The sequence below is a fragment of the Oryzias melastigma genome, linkage group LG15, assembly GCF_002922805.2.
Source record: "Oryzias melastigma strain HK-1 linkage group LG15, ASM292280v2, whole genome shotgun sequence".
NCBI lineage: Eukaryota > Metazoa > Chordata > Actinopteri > Beloniformes > Adrianichthyidae > Oryzias > Oryzias melastigma.
The window spans coordinates 24289813-24300109 of NC_050526.1; the positions used below are offsets into that span (position 1 = coordinate 24289813).

The 10297-nt window shown below is 38.0% G+C and overlaps 1 protein-coding gene across 8 annotated transcripts in view; it reads left to right on the top strand.

Annotated features, from left to right (window-relative positions):
* Window positions 1-10297, top strand: part of adgrb3 (adhesion G protein-coupled receptor B3) — a 109047-nt gene that overhangs the window by 54995 nt on the left and 43755 nt on the right. For 7 of the 8 annotated variants that reach the window (XM_036215661.1, XM_036215660.1, XM_036215659.1 and 4 more), the window contains 4 exons: window positions 3032-3196; window positions 4984-5148; window positions 6715-6879; window positions 7379-7480. In XM_036215661.1, the coding sequence (XP_036071554.1) occupies window positions 3032-3196; window positions 4984-5148; window positions 6715-6879; window positions 7379-7480 (597 nt within the window). The remainder of the gene's footprint in view (window positions 1-3031; window positions 3197-4983; window positions 5149-6714; window positions 6880-7378; window positions 7481-10297) is intronic. The other variant, XM_036215663.1, reaches the window with a different exon arrangement.

Here is a 10297-nt window from a genome sequence, read left to right on the forward strand (position 1 = left end):
GCAATACATGAAATTAGAGCGTTTGCCATTTGAAATGATTAATACCTTTGGCATTAGATCACCAATCAGCTAAACACTCCATTCAAAACAACTCTTAAAAGGATCGTGAGGAAAGAGATTAAGGACAGCATTTTTTTTTCCTACATGGCAAAATAAAAAAATAAATATAATAATAATTTACACATAGTGGGAGGTTTTAAAACATATGTCTTGCTCAGAGATGAATTTATTAATAAATTTGATTAAATTTGGATATTTTAACAGATAATTTAACAATTTACAAAACAATAAAAATATGTCTATTACACTTATTACACTCATCATTATAATTCTTATTTTCAAATAAATGCTTTGAATCTGCTGAATAAGAATGATGCAAGTGAACTGAAGCAAATCTACTTAACAGAATAAGCACTGAATGTAATGTCATTGAAAACCACTTCAAACAATTCAAACAGTGTCAAGAGAGATGGCTCTCCAGCAAAATTATAATCCTGCTGTAAAATGCATACAGCTGAGCAAAGCTAACAAGTGAAGTGGGTTAAACCTCGTTGGAACACATTGAAAAAGGCCGTCAAAGCCCCGTTTGTCGCATAAAAAATGTAGACATGATGCTTTGTGCGTGTGCCTGTTTTTGGTCAAAGAGTTTCATAGAAGAATAGGAGCCATATTTTGGCATTAATTGTAGCTGCAGTTCAAAGAAAAAAAATGCGGGAAAAAAGAGACAGAACTATAAAGAACCTCTATCTATTTCCATCCTCCGACTGTGGTAACTGCCTGCTTTGAACTCTTAATTTTCAAAGTAAACGCTTCAATCAACAAGGGACTCTGAGCTAAGAGCATCAAAGTAGGACCTAGAGGCAGAGGCTGCAACAGATGGTAGTGTGCCTTATGATGGACCATGCACCTGATCCCAAGATCCAGACATTGTGCGTTATGAACTTTAAGCGTCTGCACAAGCTGTGGATGGTGAACTTATATCCACTTCCCTGTGAGCAGAAGACTTGAATTTTTAAAAATTTGATTATTTTTAACCCCTTTACACAAAATGTCGCTAATTTGCAATGTGCCATTAAATCCAGGACTTCACTTAATTTAGAATCCCTTTGAAAGAAAAAACAAATTTTGTATGTAATTGTAAATAAACACAACCATACATTCTAAAAATAAAAATAAAATACTAATTTTTGCTGTCTAATATTTTCTTCTTATCATAGTGTAGTTAGCCAAAGATAATTAGTGGTTTAATTAATTTGTTTTAATTGGACCACATGATTCAGTGGTTCAAACAGGGATTAATTAAACCAGGATAATTAGTTACTGGTCAAAAATCATATAGAAAATGTCCATGTCTCTCGTTACGATTGCTGGCTTGACCTGTAAATCCCCGAAAAATTTGATTAATTTTTTTATTAATCCAAAAGATCAAAAACTTGAATTCACAATACATTTACATAACATATACACTTTTTTTTATTTCCACTAATATTGCTGTAAACACAATTTAAAATAATCATATAAAAAAAAAGAATGATTTACATCCGTACCCCTTACGTTTTTTTTATTAAATCTGTGTCCTCTGCAAAGCATTTTTTCATTTCAAAAGTATTTTTCTCATGTTTTATTCCCAGAATTTAACAATTTATCATGTACCTGCTCAACATGATGTCAGGTGATTTATTTTTAACTATTTTCTTCCTAAATATTGTTTTGCAAAAATGAGCAAAAAATACACAAAGAATATGAATGTGCCTTTATAATGTAAGTTATGAAAATCTTTTTTGTTACACTTACAACACTGTATGATTTGTCTCAAGATCACTATGAATGTGACTCCATCATATTTCCTTTAATAAAAAAATTTGCAGTTACTCGAGAAATTCCGCATGAGGTTAATCATCAGCATTTTGATCTGTATGAGTTTCTTTTCTAAAAATTGAACTTTTGTTTCAATCCTGATTGCTTCTTAGATATCAGAATTCTGCTCTCTAAAATAAAACTTTTATTTGCCAAAGGCAAATATTCTCTACAGTTCTGTAAAAACTGCCCATCTGTCATCAGGAACCCAGTGCAGCTTACACAAAAAACAAAATACAACAGCAGTAACGGCTTCGATTGGTTGACATGAACAACACAAATAGTATAAAAAATAGAGTTACTCTGATTAATTCAGATTAACTTATTACAATCAAAGTGTAGTTAAAAAATATATTAGAGAAAAGAACTTCAATTTTGCAGTTTTAAATGCTTTTCTGTAAATAAAAAAAGTTCATAATTTGAACAAGAACAAAAAAAAATGGCCCCAGAACAGCAAAATACCACCTAATTGAGACTATTTTTCAATAAAACCAGCTTTTAGTTCGCATTTTGTTCACAATATCTGCTTTAAAATGTAATAACTGCGTGAAACAAAACCTAACAAAATGTCCCGTGTTGTTGATGAGTTTTCCTTTAGATTTATCTGGCCCAATATTAAGCCTGGATGGTCATCGCTCCACAAAATGCTTATTATGGCAGCTTATTCAGCAGTCCTGAAACACATTATAGGCTGGCCTGTTTGTATAACCATGATAAATATGATCGTGTATGGATGAGTTTCCCGAAGCACTGTCAGCCCACATTAATCTGAAGGTCCGCTGCTATTAGATTTCCAGTCAACCAAGAAGGCTCAACAAGCTGTGGCACTGTGCAGACCTGCTGCTCCTCTTTTAAATTAATTGTTGGACAGTTTTTGTGTGAAACTTCCATGTGAGATTGCATTTATTGTGTTACATCTTTCCTGCTCTGCTGCCTCGCTTGTAGAGCCGCTTCTGTTATATTGGGTGCGCAGCATGGATAAGCAGAGGACAACAGAGTGTGTCTGGGACTCAGCGAAGCCCCACATCGTCTGTGCATTCAGTGTTTCACTAACATGCTGTTAAATATTCTGACTGATTTCATTTCTTTCATGGCTCACTGCCGTTTTTTAGGGATTTGTTTGTAACAGAGGCAGAGACGTTGATTAGGCCTGATGCCTTTTCTGTGCCCGCAGTACACGGTGTGTGGGAAGAGTGGTCACCGTGGAGCCTGTGCTCATTCACGTGTGGCCGTGGTCAGCGCACTAGGACTAGGATGTGTGCTCCTCCCCAGCATGGAGGCAGGGCCTGTGATGGACCCGAGACCCAAACTAAGCTTTGCAACATAGCCCTGTGCCCAGGTATATCACCTGTCTGCTATCTAACTGTTTGTCATTTTAAGGCCACATTTAAAGTAATACACTTGAGCTTGTTTCAAATGAAATTTCCTCAGATAGTATGAAGATGGTAGAAAGAAGTAAAAATTTGCTTATGCATAAGAGATTGCACTAGTTAATATTAAACTCCAAAGGTAAGTAAGCTGTGTGTGGCATTTTCAAATGCACAATAACGCACTAAACAGGGATTACTGACAATGACTGTAGCTGTGTTAAAGACCCACTCCGACCATCTTTTGACCTAACTTATAAGAATTCCTTCTGGTGTTTTAATTATGATTTGCTGCTTTTAGACAATAATAATAATAAAAAAAAAAAGTGTGTGATTTTCAAAGACATTTTTCGAAATATAAGTCGCACCGGGGTATAAGTCGCAGGAGCCAAAAGGTGCATCACAAAGAGAAAAAAAAGTCACATATGTCGCTCTGGAGTATAAGTCGTACTTTTGGGAGAAAAGTGCAATGCTTCTGAAATCGTCTGAGCCCGGCGCAATGCTGTGTTCACACCAAACGCATTAAATCTGCGTCCACTGGCTCTTTTTCGACGAGCTCAAATTCGCTCCTGCTGTCTCTTTTATGTCATGCATCAAATTCAATTCTAAACGCTTGTCTAAAAATATGTTCATAAACTAGATGCTCCCATTGCGTGTGGGAGAAGTTTGTAAACTCATCACTACATGAAACCATTTACTGTATATCTTATCTACAAGACAAGGAAATCCAGAATGACGTTGGTAGACCAAGTTTTTTTTTTTTTTTAAGAGCTTTAAAACCATTGGTAATGAGATCATTCAGTATCTGGATTGCGTTAGCTTATTAGCATTAGTTGCAACTCTCTGTGACCCAGTTTGATGACGTGCTGTCTCGCATTCTTCCGGGGAAGGAAAAATAAAAACAAAAATAGCAATATCTCGATGCAAAAAAGAAAAATATCATAAAGTTTAGGAGGAGAACAATCAGATTTGGACAGCACTTCTTCTACATTGCTGTCGGCGGCAAATACAGAAATACACCGACAGTGCCCTCTAGTGGTCTCTAGTAGGAAACAAAATAGCTTATTTATGTTTGAAGAAATCCCCCAAAATTCCCTCCTAACTATAAGCTGCACCCCCGGCTAAACTACAAAAAAGAACACAACGTATACTTTGGAAAATATGATAATTTCTGTGGAGCGTCGGTAGTTCATTCGAAATTTGCCTCTGAGATGTGAGCGGGATCATTGACGTAGAGCAACCCCACCACCCCTTCCCCTCCCCTTTGCTGAGAGCTCGGAGAGCGTATTTTCTACGTCACAAATAAGCTATTTTTTTTTAAACAATGTATTTTTCCTGCTCCCGATTCCCAACAATTTGAATAAATGAATATTCCAAAATAAAATTTTGAGTCTAATTTTCTTAATATACAGTATGTCCTCCATCATTAAAATAATTACACAAAAACATAATAAAAACACCAAAAACACTTTTTTTTCTCCATCAGAGTGGGTCTTTAACCCTTTTAGAGGGCCTTGTGTAAACTATTGAGACTACCGCCCACAAAATATCTACTGCCGTATTTCAAACTCTTTAATGTTAAGAAAATTAAATAGGTTAAATAACAGCAGTGCAGCATTTTGAAATTGGCATGTCATATTCATATCTGTTTCACTGGCTTTCAGTTTAAAACAGAATAGCAGTCTGATATCTCCTGCCTGTCTGCCCTCTCTTTCCCTTCACTTGGGACGTGCTTGTTGGGTTGTGGTTGGTGCCTCAGTGGACGGACAGTGGCAGGAGTGGAGCTCTTGGAGCGATTGCTCGGTGACATGTGCCAATGGCACTCAGCAGAGGACCCGGCAGTGCTCAGCGGCTGCCCATGGGGGATCAGAGTGTCGCGGTCACTGGGCAGAAAGCAGAGAGTGCCATAATCCTGACTGTACAGGTAAAATCCTGAGCCTCATCATTCAATATCCCCTTTCATTTCTAAATTGAAAGCAGTGATTGGAAACAGAGAGAAAAGAAAGTCCATTCATCCCATTTTCCTACAATCATGCTAAAAATCATTAGGAATCGCCTTCATCATGACAGCTGGATTTGGATTGAATATTGAGACTGATTCCTCTGAGCTTTTACTCTCTTTCTTAGTGAAAAGCCCCATGCCAAGACCCAAAGCTCTGTCGTAAGAATCAAGAATTATCCTTAAGACCATGCTCTATCAATTGGATTTGAAAAAAATCCGGTTAGATATACTGTATGCTTTTCATAGAATTCAGTATTAGCTGCCCAAACTGTCTGTCAATGTCACAGATGTATTAGACGCTCAAAGACGTCAGCTTAATGGTCTTGATCAGGCTTTGAATTGTGTGATCATATGAAGGGTCTGAGCACTCGCATAATCTCCTGATGCAATTTCCACTGCAGCAGTGTAAAACAGCAGTTGTGTGTGTGTGTATTGTACATGTGCGTGTGTGTGTTTGCACAGGCATTAATTTCAAAAGTCAATTCAAAGATCGTCACCTGTCCTTGTGCAATATTGACCACCAAAACCCCCCAAAAAGCAGCATTTTAATTTGTGCGTGTTATAATGAAGAAGAGAAACAATCATTTGTAATGTTTATTCATTTAATCAAGACTTGCTGTTTAGCTTTCATTTAATTGCAAATTAGACATTTCTTTGAAAAAACAGAGTTTACGTCATCTTTTCACAAATCAGACAGTGGCCATGAAAGCTGCAAGCAACACCTTGACAAAGCAATCAAGGCTAACGCGGTACCATTTTTTTAGAAGTAGAATAAAAGGTTTATGAATAATGAAAAACGAAAAACATGTTAGAATTTGATGAAAATGTTAGAGAAGACTTTAAAGTTGAAGAAATGCCAGATGATCACAATAAAAGCCAGCGCACGATTTCAATTCTGTGTCATGTGTTTGGAAGCTGAGAGAATTTCTATCGGACTGCTGGCACAATGAGCTCTTTGAGGCACATGAGCATGCATCTGTTTGAGGAATCAGCTGCTCCGATGTGAGATGATGCATGGGATTTGATCAATGTCTTGTGGATAGTTTGAGCCAATAGGTCACAGAGGTTTACGGTTTTTCTTTTCCTCTAAAAGTGATGCTGACACTTTGGCAGAGATTAGTTGTAGGACACAAAATGCTGTCATATTTGTGAGGGGGGGGTTACGCCAAGATCTTTTTTTTTTCTGCCCGTAGTGGGTTGCAACTCTTTGTTCAGACAAGGGCATGTGATTTACAACCGGTAATAGTTTTAGACCTTTGAACTGTGTTCATTAAAAAGACACAAAACACGCTGCAGGTTTTGAAACTTCAAGAAAAACGGGCTGTGCTGTAAGGAAAAAATAAAATAAAATAAATAATCACTAAAAGTCAAACTTCTCTACAATTTTCCAAAAAATGCTTAAAGATAATTTTGGTATTCTTTTAGTTTCAAATGTTATGCCTCTCCTTCTGCCTCTGCAGCTTCTTACTGTAAATAATTCTGTTTTAGCCAATGGCCAGTGGAATCCTTGGGGTCCGTGGAGCGGCTGCTCTAAATCTTGTGATGGTGGTTGGCAAAGACGAGCCCGGGTGTGTCAGGGGGCAGCAGTGACGGGGCAACAATGTGACGGAACTGGAGAAGAAGTCCGAAAGTGCAGCGAGCAACGCTGTCCGGGTGAGTCAGACGATAAGACCAGAGTTTGAGCGCTCCCTGTGTCGCAGAGTCAAAATGGGTAAATAATTCTCTGTGCTGAGTGAATGATGTGTCTGGTTATATAAGTTAATGCAAACCCCGAAGAGGAGCTCTGACTGGAAGGATGACTGAGCATGAATATGTTTTAATGTCTTGGGGACATGTGGTAAAATAAAATAAAATAAAATAAAAAAGCAAAGGGAAAAGTAGATTTTTTTTTTTACTTTGTGGATTAACTCTAACAATATTATTTGGTAAAGAAAACATTTACAAATAACATTTTAAATATATAGCACACAACTGTTCTTTAGAGTGTCTTTTATTATAAAATTTCAATAAAAAGCTCATATTGCCTCACACCTTTGATCTTTTACTGTATATACCAAAACCTTGAAGAGGGAAGAAATGTTTGCATCATACTGAAAACACTCAAAAGCTGTATGCATTGCTGTTGCCTCACCGGCATCACTTTGATCTCCAGCTCCATATGAGATTTGCCCAGAGGACTATGCCGTCTCGATGGTGTGGAGACGGACCCCTTCAGGAGAACTGGCCTTCAACCGATGTCCCCCCAACGCCACAGGTAAGGCCAAAAACGTTTTTATTCAGTGACAATTCAAAGACACATTAGCTAAATGGTGGGTTGTGATGCTGCGGTTTGAGGAGATGAATTTACCAAAACGCGCCCTGCTTCCAGAGTGCGCTGAATCACTCTGACTTGTGAGCAACTGCCACAGTCTGTGGTAGAATTACTCTGCAATTGAACTCTCTTGTCGTGCTGTTTGAACACATGTGTGATTTAGCTGCTGTATGGGGAGTGGTGCGAGCTTTCTGCCACCGCAGCAAGCTGTCCACTAAAAATAAATTACACGGCAAACCTTTTTCAGCGCGAGTGTCTGTGTGAACTTTACAAAGCGATTAAAATCAGCTAGACATCATTATGACTCGGTGTCATTCAACGCATTTCCACATGCAGGGGTGTGGTATAATGGTGCACCCTTTAGATGAGCTTGTGCACTGGATGGGACTCTGCTACTGGCATCTTTAACAGAAGCCACTCTGAGATTTATTTTTTTTGACGTGAAGCCTCAATATGTGTACTGAGAGGGGAGTATAAGAAAAGAGGATGCACAGACTGTAACGGAGCGAGACTAATGCTAAGCTCTCAAAGAAAGGGGGAAGGAGGGGTGAAAGCAGGGCTAAGATAAGAATGCGACCTCTGATAAATCTGCTGCGATACAGGTTACTTTTGTTCTTGCTGAAGGTCAGTGTGCTAACAGACAACAGGACAATATGGGACGGCTGGATGCCGTGGCTCCATGTTGGTTTGGCACAGGGAGCCGCTGTGAAACAGTCTGGTGCTTTTGCACGACATTTCGTCTGCCCCCCATAAAAAGCCTAACTGGCAAACTTGCGGGCAAACCCACTGTTATTCACAGATGGCTTACCTGCAGCAAAGTTAAGGAAGATTTACTCACATGGCATTTGATTTCTGGCTTGACATTACTCTTTTATTGTGAGTTACAAGCTGGAGGGCTGTTTTAGCCCCGATTAGTGGTTTGTGTGGTTGGTTTCACTTCCATCTGTAAAGCTGTTGGTTGAAATTAATAATTCAACTTACTTTAAAAGGTCTTAAAAGACAAAAGTGTAGATCCTAAACTCCTTAGTACATTTTCTGGTTGGATTGACATTTCAGATAAATTGTGCATTTTGTGGTACAAGCAAGGAAAGGATTCCCTCATTGAGAAAAGCCTGTCTGCTACAAAAAAATAAAAAATCCAACATGGTGATAATTTGTAAATACGCATTTTTGCCCATTAAGTCTCAACAGTATGAGCTGTTTATGCACAAAATGTAATTAAAGGGTACCTACAGAATACTGTTATGCGTGTACTATTTTAGATTTTCTCATGACTAACGTCCTTTTTCTAAAAGAGGGGGTCCATAAGGTACATCCATGCCAAATTTGGTGCTTATACTGCAAAACGCACGATTACTTTAATAACCAACTCCAATCTTAGGTGTGAAAGCTTTGTGCTGCTTATCAAAAGATGACGTGTAAGAAACAGTTTTCCAAATTGGGTGGGGGCTTTTCCTGCATCACAAAGTCTTTTAATCCCTGTGCAAGTTTGTAAAGAAGGTGCAAATTAGCAACACGTTTGCAAATTTTGTGCTAAAGCACATGGCTTGTCTTTGTCGAGGCAGGCACAAAGCAAAAAAAAAAAAGGAAAGAGATCATGGCAGGTGATAGTTCAGGTCAGGTCGAGCTTATATCTTAGTACTGTTACCAGACTTCCTTTGTCAGCAGATTATGAAGCTACATACAAAATCACTTCACAACCTCTGTGCTGCAATATGATCAAACTCAAAGCATCAGGGAGAAAAGAGATAGCCCTTCATCCGGGTCAGTTTGATACACCGCCGCTGCTGCTGGACGTACGGCCAAGATGAAATACTGATCCACAATGACAGGATATGAAAATACACAACACAAACTCAGTATGGGAGAAACATCCAGTTATATTAGAGAGCTTAAGCTCCCACTCAGCTGTTGTCAGTGTCATCATCAAGGTCATCACGGAAACGGCGCTGGGCCATCAGCACCCTCTTGGTGATCGTGGATGACAACTGACATCAGTTGTGAGAGTCGAGTAGAGGAGAAGAACAAGTTCAAACATGCAGTAGATACATTTAAATCTTATTTTTAGTCAAAAAATGCTCCACAAGTTCCTCAACAAGTACTGTGGGTTGCAAGTAAAGCCTAATTGAGTTCCGATTTTAGGAATCCAAGATCCCCCAAAAAAACATAACTCTAAATTTTAGGATAAAAAAAAAAATCTTTAAGCGTTTTTTTTTTATGGAATAAAGGCTGTAAGACAAATCAAAACTATATTCTCAATTTAACTTCTAAACACAAGTAAAATTCACTTTACATTTCAAGTATTTTAATTTATATAATTGTGCATATAGACTTTACTGGCAGTTTGGCATAGAAAAAAGGTAGGATAACGTATGCTAAATTTATTCTCCATAAATACTCACTCCAATTACCTTTTGAGCTCTTTTAAAAGCCTTCTCAATGGAGTTTTTTAACAAGAAAAAAAATGATTTTCTAGGCCAGTTTCTGCAGAGCGGCAATAGTTCATTAGAAATTCACCTCTGAGTTGTGGTTGGAACGTTGAAGTGGAGCAATCCCGCCCCCTTTCCCTTCCTAGCTTGCATATTTATATGCCACAAATTTTCTTTTTCAAATAGCATTTTTTTCGTCTATTCTGGGTTCGCAACAATTCGTAATTATTATAAATGCAATAAAAGCTTATTTTATTTTTCTCAATCATCAAAGAAATGCCCCAAAAATATATTAAAAACACCAACAGCACCATTTATATTGGGATGGGTT